A 16,305-nucleotide genomic window follows, 5' to 3' on the forward strand; every position below is an offset into this window, starting at 1 on the left:
ATTTACTACCTGGGCCTTTCCAGAATGTCTGCAGACCCCTGACTGAGACTTCAGAATCATAAAGTAACTGAACCACCATGTCTCCAGGGCACCCAAAGGGAAGGGCAAACACCTCCCAGGTCCACCATAAAGCCTCACCCACCAAGAGCTTTATGGCCCAAGCCTGACCTCCAGCCAAGAGCATGCACGTCCAATGCAGAGCAAAACACCAGTTTCAAAGAACTCTAGAAAACCCAGGCTAAACTGGCAGATTGCTAATTTTAATGGAAGCCTATTTTGGGTGGATAACTAGCTTTTCCAGTTTGTTGCAAGTAATTTGAGACAAAGCTGAATGAAACTAGATTTTAAATAAAACAATAGACATACCTATAAATACCAGGGAAAAATAGGCATATCTCAGGAGGATTCCAAGGTAACCCGCCCACCGGGGCCTGGAGGATGCTCCCTGAGGGCTTCAGCCCCCAGGCCAAGCTCCACATACCCTAGAGCTCTGCTTCGTTCCTCATGCAGATGACACCACCGGCCCTTCAACACACCTGCCCGGCTGGCGGTGGGGGTGAGCTGGCCTCACTGGGTGCTTAGCATGTCCCTGGAGCCCTTGGAAACGCTGTTAATGTCCACATAGCCCCATGAAGTGGCTATGACCACAGACCCCCTACAGGGAAGGGAAGTCAGGGAGCCGCACCCACCTGCCTGACACCACACAGCTAGAGAAGGCCCACTTCTTGGGGTCATCCTTCCCCAGATGCTGGGCTCAGCCCCAGAACCCACCCCCACAGCCATCCTGGGTGACCAGATAGGCCTCTGTAGTGTGCTGGGTGCTGCCAGTGCAGTAGAACATGGGACACCTCTCCCGAGGGAGCTGATCCCACAGCCACCAGCCCACCCAGGGGCATCTGTGTCACCCAAGTGTGAAGACAGGCCAGGATCAGGCCCACAGAGCACAGGATGTGCCAGATTTCAATGGCCTTTTGGGACACTGCTTGCTTTGAAGACAGGATCTGCTGCCACCAAACCCCCCCGACTTCTATGTTCTCCATGGACTCTCAGGACCAACTCCACTGTCCCTGCTCAGCCTTTGTACAGTTACCCTTGCCCTGGTAGGTGCCTTGAGTCTTCACCACAGGCCACAGGGAGGCCAGGGGGGGGCCTTAGCTGAGGGGGTGGGGCCACCCTGCCCCACCACAGGCTGCCAGGGCCAGCAGCCACCCACCAAGGGTTCCCGAAGCCTAGGAGAAGGGGCACAGAGATGCCTGGACTAATGAGGGAGAGTTGGCTGCAGGGCCTGCATCCAGCTCCATGTGGAAAGTCCTGCCGGCAGGTGAGACTCCTCCTCCAGGAAGCCCCCTCAGGACCATCACGGAGGCACCAGGTAGTAGGAGCCGTTCTCACTGCCAGGGTGGGGACCCCTCTTATTAATTGCATTAGGTCTGCTACCCTGTAAGTGCTACCAGCTGCCCTTTAGAGACACACTGATTAACCATTTGCTCTGCGCTTTTGCAAAGTATTTTTTCTAGATATTTATTTATGTATTTGAGAGACAGCGTGTGCATGAGTAGGGGCGAAAGACAAAGAGAGAGAGAGAGAGAGAATCTCAAGCAGACTCCATGCTGAGTGTCAAGACACAGGTGGGCTTAATCTCACAACCCTGAGCTCATGACCTGAGTTGAAATCAAGAGTTGGGTGCTTTACTGAGTGAGCCCCGCCAGCACCCCCTTGCAAACACTATTTTATACATGATCCCATTATTCCTATTTTGCAGGCAAGAATTGGAGTCACAGACATACACGTGGGAGGCGCCATGTGAAGACAGAGCAGAAGAGAGTTGGAGCAAAGTGCCAACAGGGGCCTGTGTCCCCCACCAGAAGCGGAGCATTGGAAGGCATCCTATATCAGAGGACAAACGCCTCCAGACTGAGACAGGGCAACACTCTTCTGAGCTTGCAGCCCTTTGCTACAGACCCAGGGGTGGACACTGTCAGGGAACCACACCACGGTCAGGGAGAGACTGAGGTCAGGGAGAGACCTCAGACCCCTCTCACTGCCAAGTGCCACCTTTCTCTGGGTCTCTCCTTCACAAGACCAGCCCCACCCCATCCACCCAGTGACACCACCAGTGTAGGGGACTGCTCTGTTATTTGTTTCGGGGGCCATGGCCCAGGTGTGTGCAGTGCATTATCAATTCCCCACAGCCCCCAAGTAAGGCATTTGCTGCATCTTACAGGTGAAGAGATGCAGGCTCCCTGCAGGGCCCGGCAGAACACATAGTCTTGGGTTTGCTGCATGTGGAGTCCAAGAGCTCTGACCACTCAAGACAAAGAGACTGTGTCACACCAGACACCAGGCCAACACTATCCCAGACACAGACTCACATTCCAGACTAAAATGCAAGAAACATTTTTTTTCTACCCTTTGGGGTAGCCAGAAAGGAAAATATTAACAGATTTGAACATGCAAACCTCAAACGTTAACATTTCCGTGTGACCTGAGGCATTAAAAGGCACGTGACAGAGAAGCGGTTTGGAAGAAAATGTCTGCAGTGTGCACCAGGACCCCCGAAGAGCATGGCCAGCCTGGGGATGGGCACAGCTGGGAACAGACTGTGCACACAGGGGGTAAAGGCAGGGGGTGAGGCCCAAGGCCCTCGTGGCCTGGAGGGGACCCATGAGGCCACAAAGCCCTCTGTGCTGCCTGGCACACTCCTCCTGGAGCCAGCAGGTGCACCTCCCGCAGACACTGGAGCTGCCATGTTACTCCTGTGCTTCAGCCAACCACCTAGAGCCACCAGAGGTGTGCCACACTTTGGGTTCCCACAGAGTCATTGGCCCACCAAACTGCCAGGATTCTCAGTTCCTTATCATGTCACACGTGCAGTCCTGGCATGCCTGGAAATGTACTACCACTTGGTGGGAGGGGTCCTCCTGGGTCTCCCAGCTCCGATGGGGCCCTTGCTGCTGATAGCAGGAATCCCGGCCTCCCAGCTGAATCTCCACGCATGGTCACCTCCATCGCTCACACCTGATGGGCAGCACATGGCCAGCTGAGGTCAGCTCATGTGGGCCCAAAACTGGCCTCATGGGGCCCCACTGATCGTTTATCCTGGCGATGCCTCAACATAGACAAACTCCATTAGACTTTATGGTGTGGCCAAAACCAGGCTACTCGTTTAGTACTTTCGAACCCTCGAACCTGCATGATTGCCACAGCAGCATGATTAACACAATCTAGGACATGGGGACAGCCAAGGGTCCATTGATACACAAACGGATAAGCGAGCTGCAGGAAATCCACACAATGGCATCAGCACAATAAACTGACACGGCCGGACAGCTGCACACATGTTCTTCCCGAGAGCTCACAGGCCATTCTCAGGACAGCCCACACCAGTGGCCACAAGTCTCAGTGGATTTTAAAAGATAAATATACAAAGTGTCTTCTGCAACCACCACAGGATGAAGTCTGACATGAATGACGGACAACTAGAAAAGTCACCAGGGTCTGCAAATTAAACACAGCCTTGAACAACCAATGGATCAAAGGAGGAATCACAGGGGAAATAAAGCAAACTTAGAGACACATGAATCCAGAAGCACAGCAATCAGAACTTCTGGGGTCTAGGGCCACAGGGCAGGGGTCATGGGCCAGGGGCATGCAGCTGTGACAGCCAACTCCAAAACTGCAACCTGAACCACGACCAGTCACGAACAGCTAACTTCGTGACTTGCAGAAAAATCATTCCCAAAGCCGTAGAAGTAAGGGAGTAATAAGGATCCCAATAAGGAATTCCTTGAGGAACCTGGACCCTTCACACACCCTGACTTCCAGCCAAGCATTGAACCTCTCCAGTCTCTCTTAGACGCATGTCAAGTTCTAGTCATTGAAGACCAGACTAGTCACTGTCTAGGTTTAGACAGATTCATGTTACAAAAATAGTACAAATATTTCCAATCTAAATAGGCAGTTTTGCGGGTGTCCAATGCCTCAGTCGGGTTGGGCATGTGATTCCAGATTTCAGCTCAGGTTGTAATCTCAGGACCATGAGATCAAGTCCTGAGTCAGGCTCTGCGATGGGGAAGGAGCCTGCTTGGGATTCTCCTTCTCCCTCTGCTCCTCCCCACTGCTCATATGCGTGTACTCTAAAAACAAACAAGCAGGGGCACCTGGGTGGCTCAGGTGGTTAAGTACCTGCCTTTGGCTTAGGTCATGATCCCAGGGTCCTGGGAATGGACCCCACATCAGGCTCCTTGCTCAGTGGGGAGTCTGCTTCTCCTTCTGCCTCTCCCTGCCACTCCCCCTGCTTGTGCTCACTCTCTCTCTGTCAAGTAAATTAATTTGGGCAGCCCGGGTGGCCCAGCAGTTTAGCACCGCCTTCAGCCCGGGCTGTGATCTTAGAGACCGGGGATCGAGTCCCACATCAGGCTCCCTGCATGGAGCCTGCTTCTCCTTCTGCCTGTGTCTCTGCCTCTCTCTCTCTCTCTCTGTGTCTGTCATGAATAAGTAAATTAAATTAAAAAAATAATAAATTAATTAATTTTTAAAATAAAAATTTAAAAAAGGCAAACAAACAAATGCATAAATAAGTAGCTTTTATTTAGGCCTAAAGGTGTTGGAAGACCTAAGGCTAAAGTTGCTACAGAATTTCTAAATGGCAGAGTTCCTGACTACAATGTAGTCCCATATCATTTTGATAAAAAAGTTACTCAACTTTCAAAACAAAAAACAATACTCAACAAAGCACAGAAGTCACTATGTGTCTCTTCCCCCTCATACCAACACACAATGAACTCAGTTCTGTCCCGGCCTCTACCTGGAGATAGAATCCAATCCCACAGGTGAACGCTCAAGGCCTTCCCTCCTCCCAGACTTCAGAGGTCAGTCACCAATCCAGGTTGTCACCTGTGTTTCTGACACAATGGCTACAGACTGGACATTCCCACAACCCCTTTCTGGGTGTGATTAATTTGCTAGAGTGGCTGGATTAACTCAGGAACAGACCCATGTAGGGAAAGGTACTGGGGAAGGGCATGGAGCTTCCACGCTCTCCGGACAAGCCACTCTCCCCGCATCTCCATGTGTTCGTGAACCCAGAAGTTCTGTGAACGCTCCTTTTGGGGTTTTAGGGAGGTTCTTTCGCAGGGAAGATTGATTCAACCTGCAGCCTGTCCCTTCTCCGCACAGGTCAGCGGGGAGGGCTGGCACCTCCAATCCTCAGGCAACAAGGTCTTTCTGGTCACCACCCCATCCTGAGGCTATCTAGAGGCCCCACCCTAAAGTACCTTATCAGCACACACACAAGTGTGTTCCAAAGGGACTCTGAATGAATGACAAAAGACACTCCCATCACCCAAGAGACTCCAGGGAATTTAGGAGCTCTGCCAGAAACTGAGGACAAAACCCTATACACATCCCATTATAGCACAAATGGAAACTACCTCAACAGAGTAAAAGCCATGTATGAAACCCCTCAGCAAACATCTCACTGAGTGGTGCAAGACTGAAAGCTTTTCATCCAAGATCAGGAGGATCTTAGAAAACAAGACAAGGATGCTCACTCTTCTATTCAACATTGTAGTAGAAGTTCTAGCAGGAGCAATTAGGCAAGAAAAAAAATAAGAGCACAAATTAGAAAGGGATAAGTAAAATGATCTCTGTTTGCTGATGATACAGAAAACCCTCATGATTCCACAAAAAAGTTGTCAGAACTAATAAATCCAGCAAAAGAGGACACAAAGCCAACACACAGAAATCAGTTGCATTTTTATACGAGAGCAGTAACAACCCAACCCAAAAAAGAAATTAAGAAAACAGTTCCATTTACGATAGCATCGAGAATAAAATACTTAAGAATAAACCTACCAAGGAGGTGAAAGATGTGCATACTGAAAACTACAAAAACGCTGAAAGAAATGAAATGTGACAAAAATAAGTAAGATATCCCATGTGTATGGGTTAGAAGGCATAATGCTGTCTTGGTGTTAATACCACCCAAACCAACCTACAGATTCCATGCAATCCCAAAATCCCAATGATATGTTTTGCAGGAATAGAAATACCCATCCTAAAAATCATCTCAAGGGACCCAGAACAGCCAAACCATCTTGAAAAAGAACAAAGCTAAAGGCCTCACGCTCCATGATTTCAAAACTTACTACAGTAACCAAAAAAATGTGAAGTTGGCATAAAAACAAACATATGAAGTCCAAGAGAATAGAGAGCCCAGAAACCAATCCTCCCCAGCACCCCCGTAAGATGATTTTTGACGGGGGCACTCAAATCATTCCCCCCCATTCAGTGGGGGAAAGGCTGGTCTTTTCAACGAATGGTACTGAGAAAACTGGATATCTATATGCAAAAGAATGAAGTTGGACCCCTACCTCACACCATATACAAAACTGAACCCAAAATCCATCAAAGACCTAAATGTAAGGCCTAAAATTATAAAACTCTGAGAAGAAACTATAGGATAAAACTTCACCACATTGTATTTGACAATGATTTCCTGCATGTGACAGCACAGGCAACAAAACCAAAAACACACAAATGGGACTTGAAAACTTAAAAATTATGTGCATCAAGAGACATGATCCACAGAGGAAAACAGCAACCCACAGGATGGGAGAAAATATTTGCAAATCATATGACTGATAGGGGATTAAAACCCAGAATATAGGGATCCCTGGGTGGCTCAGCAGTTTAGGGTCTGCCTTCAGCTCAAGGCATGATCCTGGAGACCCAGGATCGAGTCCCGCATTGGGTTCCCTGCAAATAGCCTGCTTCTCCCTCTGCCTATGTCTCTGCCTCTCTCTCTGTGGGTCTCTCATGAATAAATAAATAAAATATTTTAAAAAACAAAAACCCCAGAATATAAAGAAATCTCCCAAAACCCAGTATTAAAAAAAATTAACAATCGGCTCCAAGATGAGCAAAGGACTTGAACAGACATTTCTCCAAAGAAGACATACAGATGGCCAATAAGCACAGGAAAAGATGCTTGACATCCCTCTTCATCAGGGAGATGCAAACTGGCACTGCAGGGGAAAGATGACCTCACACTCCTGAGTATGGCCAGAAAACTGCAAGTGAGGATGAGGACGTGGGGAAATCAGGAACCCATGCACTGCTAGTAGGAATGCAGATTGGTGCAGCCACTATGGGAGACAGTGGGAAGGCTCCTCCAAAACTTAAACAAAAAACTACCACACAATACAGAAGTTCCACTTGTGAGTATATACCCCTCAGAAGTTGAAAGCAGGGTCTCGAAGAGATATCTGCACACCCATGCTCACAGCAGCATGATTCCCAAAAGCTAAAGCAGGGAAGCAACCCAGGTGTCCATCCACGGAAGAATGGAGAAACCAGATGTAGTCTATATGTACAATGGAATACTTACTATTCAACCCTAGAAGAAAATCCTGACATACACTTCGACATCGATGAACCCAGAGAACGTTATGCTGAGTAGAAGAACCAGTCACAAAAGGACAAATCCAGTTTGATTCCGTTTATATGAGGTACCCAGAGTAGTCAAAATCACAGCACAGAAGGTGGGAGGGTGGGAGCCAGGGGCTGGGAGTTAGTGTTTATTGGGGGCAGAGCTGCAATTTTATAAGATGAGAGAAGTTCTGGAGGTGGACGGTAGTGATGGTTGCACAACAATGTTAATTAATATCAACAAACTGTACATGTAAACATGGTCAAGATAGTTTTATGTTAGATGTAATTTACCACAGTAAAAAATTTGGAAAAGAAAGGAATTTAGTTTTGGCACATGCTAAAACAGGTGTAAACTCCGTAGACACCATGCTAAGTAAAAGACACCTAGGGTTCCATTATGGGAAGCATCCAAACCAGGTAAACCCACAGAGACTGTTGGGGGTTGGGTGGAGGCGGGACGGGGAGTGGCTGCTGATGGATGTGAGGTTTCCTCTCCAGAGATGTTCCAGAAGTAGGGAGAGGCGGTGTTGCACAGCACTATGAGTATACTAAGTGCCACAGAATCATTCACTTTACAGTGGTTAAATATTAAATTTTGTTATGTGTACTTTACACAAATTTTTTAAAGATTTATTTATTCCAGAGACAGACAGAATACAACACAGACATGCACGCGAGGGAGGGGCAGAGGGAGAGAGAGAACCCCAAGCAGACTCCCTGCTGAGCACAGAGCCTATGGTGGGTCTTGATCCCATGACCCCAAGATCATGACCCAAACTGAAACCAAGAGTCATACACTCAACTGACTGAGCCACCCAGGCACCCCACTTTATACAATTTTTTAAAACTATAAAACCGATTAAATTCATATTCACAACCTGAGCAGAATGTTCTGGAAGGTGTTTTGCTGAGAGTAGACACAGGCCCAGATGGTGCAAGGTGGCCCTTACAGGTGGACGTGCCCAGGTGCCACCATGGGGCTGCATTTCTACTGCCTGTCCATCTCCGGCCAGTCTATCAACCCATCCAGCCCTCTTCACACGGTCCTGATATAGGTCAAGGGCACCATTCACATGGCACCTGTCTGATCCTTCTCACTGCCCTGGCATCAGGCACATTGCTCAAAGCCAAAAAATGGACCACACAGCATGCCTGTTCACCATGGCCATCAGTGACCAGAACACACTAACCCTGACCGTCCAAGATTAGCCTTAAAATCAAGCCACAAGAGTAAAATACTGGGGAGAACACCTACAAAGAGCCCAGGAGCCCCCTCGTGAGGAAGGCATTCTGCTCACACACCCCTGGCCAGTGAGATGAGGCCACCCTTCCCCTGTGTGCACGGTGCTTGGGATCTGTGGGCAGGGAGTGACAGCACCTGTCAACCACCCTCAGCCCCTCCCCAGGACCTGCCACCTCTGAGGGCCTGGGAGAACGGTCAACAATACTGAGTAGTCATGAAAGCCTCAGGGCGGCCCCTGGTAAGCATCTCAAGGACCCACTTGCAGGCCAAGACAGGATGGCACTTTGGTGAAGCTCACCACATTCCCGACATTCCCCCACAGTGACACCATCGGTGCCGGGCCACTCCCCCTTCTACCTGCCTCGGAGACCCAAGACCCCTTCCTGCATTGCAGAGGCTGATGAGCCCACAGAAGGCCTGGTGTGATGGTGAGTCCAGGCCCCTGCAGGCAGTTCTTATTACGTCTGCTCCTCGCTGGCCCACCCTGTCTATTCTGGAGCCCACTGCATGTCCCACCCCACAAACCTCTCTGGACCCACACCCTGGCAGCTCCCAGGTCCCACGCTCAGCAAAGCCACACAAGCACACAAGTATCCACTGCTCTGGCCCAGGTGCACCTGTCTAGACCCCACAGCCGGGAGGCGCCATTGCTGGAACATTCTCCATGGACAGCTCTTCTCCCACTACCCGCTCAATGCAGCTTCTGCCCCCACTACCCCGGCATTTGTCACTGTCTGGCCTGTCATCTCCTCCCAAGGGGCTCCCACTGACCCTACCCAGGCTTGTAATGCCCGCGCAGCACCGAGGGAAGCACCAGTCCCTGTGCCTCCTTACATTCCCCCCGAAACCACCCCTCACGTCCACTACCACATCAGCTCACCCCGGCAGCATGTCCAGCCTGCCTGGGGGCAGCTCCAGCCTCAGACCACCTTGTATGACTCCCACCAGGAGTCTATAGTCCACGTTTCTCATGGCCTTGCTGGCTGCCCCTTCAGGGTCCCCTGTTCTCTGTGGGAGCCCCAAGGCCAGGCCCCAACTGCCAGTTGCTCTCTCTTTGCTGAGGAACCCCAAACCTACCTTCAGCCACACTGCTTTCCTAAACCCTAGATGCATGCACAGACACCTGCCCACCTACCATCTCCCCCAGGCCTGGTAAGCAACAGGAACTAGGCACAGCCTCTGCCAGAACCTGCTCCCAGGCAGAGGCACCTGCCTCAGTAACAAGAGGCTAGCCCAGAGCCCATCCCAGGGACCTGCTGAGAAGGGGCTGAGCCAGGTCCCCCAGGCGGAGCAAGAAGCCACCTTTGCCCCAAGGTCCTTACTCACACAACAGAGACAGCACAGGACCAGGCCAACAGAGGGTCCGGGTGGTTGGTGAGCCCCATCTGGGTGATCTGCCCTCGGGGACACAGGGGGACAAACTTCTCTGACCTGTTTGGGGTCCGATGGCCCCTGGGACTTCAGCCCCTACAACAGGCCCACGTGGAGATGGAGTGGAGGCTCCTACCTTGTCCCTGGGAGCCAGTGTACAACCAGGTCTGGGGTGGCCATAGCCGCGGCAAATGCCTGGGAGCAGCATCCAGTTGTCCCAGACTGGGCCCTTCCCTCCTCAGGGACTTTTCCTGACGGCGCCAAGGCACCAAGCCAGTGCCCCAAAGGCAGCATCTGTTAACCAGAATGCACTCACACGCAGGCAGAGGCAAGCACACCATGAAAACTCGACGTCAGGTCACACTATCCACTACTGCTCTGCCTCTGGTCTCTGTGCAAGGATAACCGCTCCTAAGCCATGGCCACTAAAGGTGCCCGTCTCCACCTTCCCAACATAACAGATCAGAATTCAAGCCATAACATGCAACACGAGTCATAGGAAAACAGCAGTACTCACTGTCTTCTCCTGGACACGGCATGCCTGGCTGCTCAGGGGTGCTGGGGAACACTGGATAGAGGAGAAAGAGCAGTGTGTCATTTGGTGCATCCTTGTGCCAGGCCCTGTGCCAGGCAGGCTACCCCGATGAACCGTCACACAAACTCTGCTGCTGATACACCTACTCTCAGGAGATGCTCCCTGTGGCAAAATTTTGGCAGCCCAAGGAAGCTGGTGTCAAATCTCCTTTTAAAGGACTTCAAAATGCAGTGAAAAACACAGGGGGAAAAGCCATCGGGGGACCTCAATGGCAGAGCTGCCCCCAGAATGCTCCTTCTGTGGGCAGTAAATTAACATGGGAAGTCAGGAGCTGCACCTACCTGGAGAATGGACTTCTGAAAGCACATTAGCTTCCATTTCGCACTCAAGGTAGAGTTCAAAATTAAGTATCTTAAAATATACCCTGGGCTTCCATAACAGATTATTAAAACAGAAGCTTAAAAAGTATTAAAACTTAGCTGAAGCAACCATTCCCTTAATGTAGAAAATAAAACGGGGTTTTTAAAGCATCAGAGCTTTTGGTGTTGAAAGACTCACTGCCATAATCAGGAGCGGGGCCAGGCTAGGTCCTTAGTGTAAACCACATTTACATAAAGAGCTACAGAAGCTGGAAATGTAACCAACTCCTAGCCCTGCACCAGGGAAAATGAGGAGCCCGCAGAAAACCACTGGGTTGGAGCTCTGGTCAAGTGCTTGGGATCGTCCGTCCCTGCCCACTCACCCTACCCCCAGCCACAAGCCTGGGCTGCACAAGAGTGAATGCAGACATCACTGGTCAGAACTACACTCAGACACCCTACAGAACCCCGAGTGCTGGGGGGCAGGCTGAAACTCCCAATTTTTAGACTATACTGAAATCAGAACAATTCTTATTTCTCATGACTCAATTTATGACACAGCTCTGAGCTTAACAAGCTGAGGACAGTTGTGAGCCAGGAGACAACACAGCAGGGTCACGGCCACCCCGTGCAGATCCAGGCACAGTCCCCTGCCCTGCCTGCCCTCATACACTCTGGATTGGGACCCTTTCACATTCTGAAAAGGCAGAAGCCAATGAGAGAGCCCAGGCTTCTGATGCACCCAGTGAAGCCAGCCTCCAGAGAATGGGGACGAGGACCAGCACCCAGAACCCAGGCCGCTGTATTCCAGAGAGAAGGAGCCTTTCTGACTTTATCAGCTACAGCAACTTCTATTTGGGTCAATAAAATATAAGATCAAAAACAAACCCAAATTGCACTAGATTCAACATCATTAAATTATCTGGAATTCTAAGATTTTCTTTAAAAAAGATTTTATTTTTCATTCACGACAGACACAGAGAAAGAGAGAAAGGCAGAGACACAGGCAGAGGGAGAAGCAGGCTCCATGCAGGGAGCCTGACGTGGGACTCCATCCCAGGTCCCCAGGATCACACCCTGGGCCAAAGGCGGCACTAAACCTCTGGGCCACCAGGGCTGCCCTGGAATCCTAAGATTTTATTTACTTATTTATGTATTTATTTATTTTTATTTATTTATTTATTTACTTATTTTTGTTTATTTATTTATTTACTTATTTATTTATTTTTGTTTTTATTTATTTATTTATTTATTTATTTATTTTATTTTTTTGGAATCCTAAGATTTTAAATCACAATCTTCCACGCAGCTTCCAGTCCCCAGGCCATCTCCCATCTCCCCAGACCACAAGGAGACCACTCCTCCCCTCCAGCCACCACTGACCGTGAATGATGAGCCCTTCATCCCTGCGCTGACAGGCCAGGCGGAAGGCCTCCTCCAGCTCCATTTGGGAGGACACAGTGCAGGGGTCACCTAGGTAGGGCAAGAGACATCACTGAGGCTGCCAGAGGCCTAAGGCAAAGGAGTACAATTCAAGTAGGGAAGGGCAGAGCCTGGCTGCTCCCGGCCAGGCACCCACCGCAGAGTTGGGGGAATCCAAGAACAGCTGGCTGGGCCTGGAAGTACGTCTGACTTCCAGGGACCCACAGCAGGAGGGAAGGAGTCCACCCAGAGCCCCCAGAAGTCCACCTAGAGAGCTAAACTCTGCCAATCTTCCCGGCTTGGGCAAGGATAAGGGTGTTCTTAGGTTGGTCCTAGATGAAAGGAAAGGCTCCCTGCCCCCATCCTGGATGGGAACATAGAAACACACAGAGCCCCTGCACCAGGGCCCAACTGCTGCTCCCCTATGCTGTCTGCAGCCAGCTGGACTGTGTTCCCATCCCCAGCCTTCTCAGACGCCTGTGTGACTTAGAGGGAGAAGGCTGGACAGGGAGGGAAGGACTCTGGCGCCCGAGCAACTTACCCTCCCCCTTTCCCTGACAAGATGAAAATAAGAAAGACTTATCCTTCCAAATCAGCCACTGGAAAGCCCAGGACAGAACGGAAGAACAGGGAAAGATGGCCAGAGCTGGTCCCAGGGGGACCGGGAGACCTCTGCCGCCCCTTCCCCATCTGCCCTGCAGGGGACTCTCCTCCCTCCCGACCCCCGAAAACACAGCTTCCTTTCCAGTAACCACTACAATAAGTGATTTCCAGCATCCTGACCCCAAAGACAGGTGTTAACTAGCTTAATGCCATCATTTTAAGGGGGCTGATCTCACTTCATCCACACAGAAGATTTAGAGATTTATAGTCTGACAGACACATGACCCAGGCCTACCTTCATTGTCCACCCACTTAAGGGTGAGCGGGTGCCCCTGACGGAGACTGCACATCTCTCGCACTTCATCACAGAGCTCCTCGAAGGTCATTGCTGCATCTAGGCTGGTGATCAGGATGTCCCTAGGGCAAAGAGGATGGACATGCTTCACCAAGGAGCACATTTAAATCAAATTAAATACTACTGATTGAGTTATTGGTTACATAAATGAAAATTCTCGCAAACAAAATATTACAGGCCTCTCAACAGAACTACTGACCAGTCTCATGGATGCCCCAGCACAGAAAGGAAAGATCTATCCTGTGCCTAGATGTGCCTAGATGGAGAAGTGGGGGTATCAGAAAGCATGGACTGTGGAAGCCGGGCAAGCACTTGCTCAGGCATCAAGTTCAAATTCCACTCAAAAGGTCACATAGGAGGGGTACAGGTGGGGTGGACAGTGCGTCCAGTTCAAGCCCACTGGCTTCATCAGACCTTCCCCCAAAGCTGATGGTGTGAACAGTAGACCAGACTGGAGCTGGAAAGAGGAAGACCCCCATGTGGTTGTTTCTGTGAGCTTAGTTAGACAAGGGCTGAGACTCAATCTGGCAAAGCAGGGTCTCCACCTCCATGGTACATTCATTACCTGGAAATACCCTCAAAACACGGTACTGCTGCATCCTGCTTGGACCCCACTCAGACCCTGGTGACGGCACATCCTCCAAAGGCCAACTTGGGGGCTCCCTATTTTTAACAATGACATCTTCAATGGGTCTGACCTTCTGTTGTGGCCCCGCTGTCCAAAACAACCTCCCAGCAGCCAGGCGGCAGCATAGTCCATCCGGAGTACCAGGACCCTGGAGGCCTGGATAAGTGAGCCCCTTGGGGGAGGGACCAGGGCAGGGGCAGCAGGAGGGAGTGGGGAGCAGGGGTAAGGCAGGAACCTCAGTACAGTCCAGGTACTACCTACCACCAAGGGAGAAAGGAAGAGTGTGGGAGGAGGAGGAGGAAGAGGGAGGGGATGAGGAAGAGAACAGGATGAGTGGACGCCTCATCAGCCCAGGAACCAAACCCAACAGGTCACATTACTGGCAGTAACCAAAGCACTCTCCAGGGGCCAAAGTAGGGGGCAGGGCTGGGGGCAGCAGGCTCCCTCCAGAACTCCCAGGCTCCAGTCCACTTTGCCTGCCCCCACCCCTCCACCCAGTGCCTGACACTGCTTCCTTGAGCCCAGCCTGGGGGCAGGCTGGGGGGCTGGGGGGTGGGGGGTCCCATCTCCACCCACCCCGGGCCAAGCGGCTGGGGTGTGGACTTCCTCACCCTGAGGACCAACTCTGATTTTTCACAAAGTGGCTTATTGCTCAATCCCACAGTTCCTGGCTGGGAAGAGGACTGTCAGATATGGGGACAGGCTTTCCACCGGGTTCACCAGCCAGAGAGCCAACCTGTTCTGGCCCTGCATGAGTCCACAGGCAGACCTCTTCAGGTGGGCTGGCCACGGTCCCCCCAGAAATCACTCCTCCCCAGAGCCCTGTCACCCACTCTGCCAGGTGACCCAGATGACCATGGCAGAAGGCACAGGACAGGTGTGACCTGAGACCCCAAAAGAGGTGCCCTCACCGAGTCAAGAGCCCCAGGCTCCTCCTCAATCTGGAGGATGCAGCAGGAGGCGCACCTCTGGGGAGACCACGGGCGTCAAGCAGCCGCAGCATCAGGGTTTTCGCTGCCCCCGAGCGCTGGGGGCTGAGGCCGGATCCCGGCCGGGCCGCGGGCGCCGCGCCACCCCCCGCACCACCAGCAGGGCTGCCCCGCGGCGGCGGAGGGTGCGCGCTCCCGGGCGTGGCCCGGCGCGCCCGGCCTCTGACCCCTGAGCGGTGCCCGCTCGCCCCATTTTACCGCGGGCACATCGAGTCCAGGGCGCCGCGCGGGCGCGGAGCGGATCAGAGTCCGAAAGATCGGCTCCAACAGAGCGGCGCCTAGGGACTTAGGGGGCCCCCGCCCCGCCCCGCCCCGCCCCAGTGGGCGCGCCCGCGGGCTGCCCGGTGCCCCTCACCTTCCCCGGGATCGTGCCGCCGAGCCCTCCGGCCGGGTAAACTGGGAAACGCCTAGGAAACCCGGATTTTTACAGCTCGGCCGGCGGTTTTCATGTGACAAAAACTTCAGTGCTCACAGGTCCGTGGCCTTCACGTCCGGCCACCTTCGCAGAGGCAGGGTCAGCGCCGCGCCAGCGCCGCACGGACCCGGGGAGCGAGGGCCCGGCGCGGCCCCCACCGGCGACCCCGCCCGCCCGGGGCGCCCCCTCCCTCCCGCGCGCAGCGGCGGCCGCTCGGGCCCCGACGGCGGGCGCGCTCACCCGCTGTGGTGCGCCTTCAGGCGGACGCGGCAGCCGCTCCCGTGCATCTTGGGGCCGGTCCTGCTGGGCATGGCGCGCTCGGCCGGCCGCGGTCAGCCGTCAGCCGTCAGCCGTCAGCGCGCGGGCCATGGGCACCCGGCGGCCGGCCGGGGCGCCAGGTGGGGCCGGCGGCGGAACGCGGAAGGGCGCGCGCGGCGCGGGGCCCCAGGGCGCGGGGCCGGTCACCTCCGCGGAACCTGGACGGCGGGCGGGCGGGCGGGCGGGGGCTCGGCCCGCGGGGGCGCGCGACGGGAGCGCACGGACTCCCGGCGCCAGGCCCGGGGGCGGGGGGTGCGGAGGGTCCGAATATGGCCGACCCGGGGCCCGGCGGGCGGCCAATCGGCGGGACGGGCGGTCCCGGGGCGGGGGCGGTGGCACCTGCGGCCAATGAGGGCGAGGCGGGGCCGCCACCTGGGCCAATCCCCGGGGGTCCCCGCGGCCGCGACCCAATGGCTCGGCGCGGGGCGGTCTACCTGTCGGGCGGGGCGCGGCCCACCTGCGGCCAATGGAAGCGCGCGCGGCCCGGCTCTGCCCGGCAACGGGAGGCGGCGCGCTGCGGGCCCCGCGCTCTGGCCCCTCGGCGAGGTGGGCTCCCGGGGCCGCGCTCCCCGGGGGGGCCCCTCCGCCGCGGCGCCCGGGAGCCCGCTGCGAAGGCGGGCCGTGGGGACTGCC

The 16,305-nt window shown here is 53.4% G+C and overlaps 1 protein-coding gene across 2 annotated transcripts in view; it reads right to left on the bottom strand.

Moving 5' to 3' along the window:
• PRKCZ (protein kinase C zeta) overlaps window positions 1-15,724 on the bottom strand; it is a 100,898-nt gene extending 85,174 nt beyond the window's left edge. The window contains exons 1-4 of one of the 2 annotated variants that reach the window (XM_072820043.1): window positions 15,595-15,724; window positions 13,263-13,384; window positions 12,326-12,415; window positions 10,566-10,616 (exon numbers count right to left, since the gene is read on the bottom strand). In XM_072820043.1, coding sequence (XP_072676144.1) covers window positions 10,566-10,616; window positions 12,326-12,415; window positions 13,263-13,384; window positions 15,595-15,665 — 334 coding nt within the window. In that variant the 5' untranslated portion in view covers window positions 15,666-15,724. Of the gene's footprint in view, window positions 1-10,565; window positions 10,617-12,325; window positions 12,416-13,262; window positions 13,385-15,294; window positions 15,311-15,594 lie in introns of those variants that run through there. The other variant, XM_072820044.1, reaches the window with a different exon arrangement.
• Window positions 15,725-16,305: the final 581 nt, after the last annotated feature.

This window comes from Canis lupus, chromosome 3 (genome assembly GCF_048164855.1).
Source record: "Canis lupus baileyi chromosome 3, mCanLup2.hap1, whole genome shotgun sequence".
In the NCBI taxonomy this organism is placed as follows: domain Eukaryota; kingdom Metazoa; phylum Chordata; class Mammalia; order Carnivora; family Canidae; genus Canis; species Canis lupus.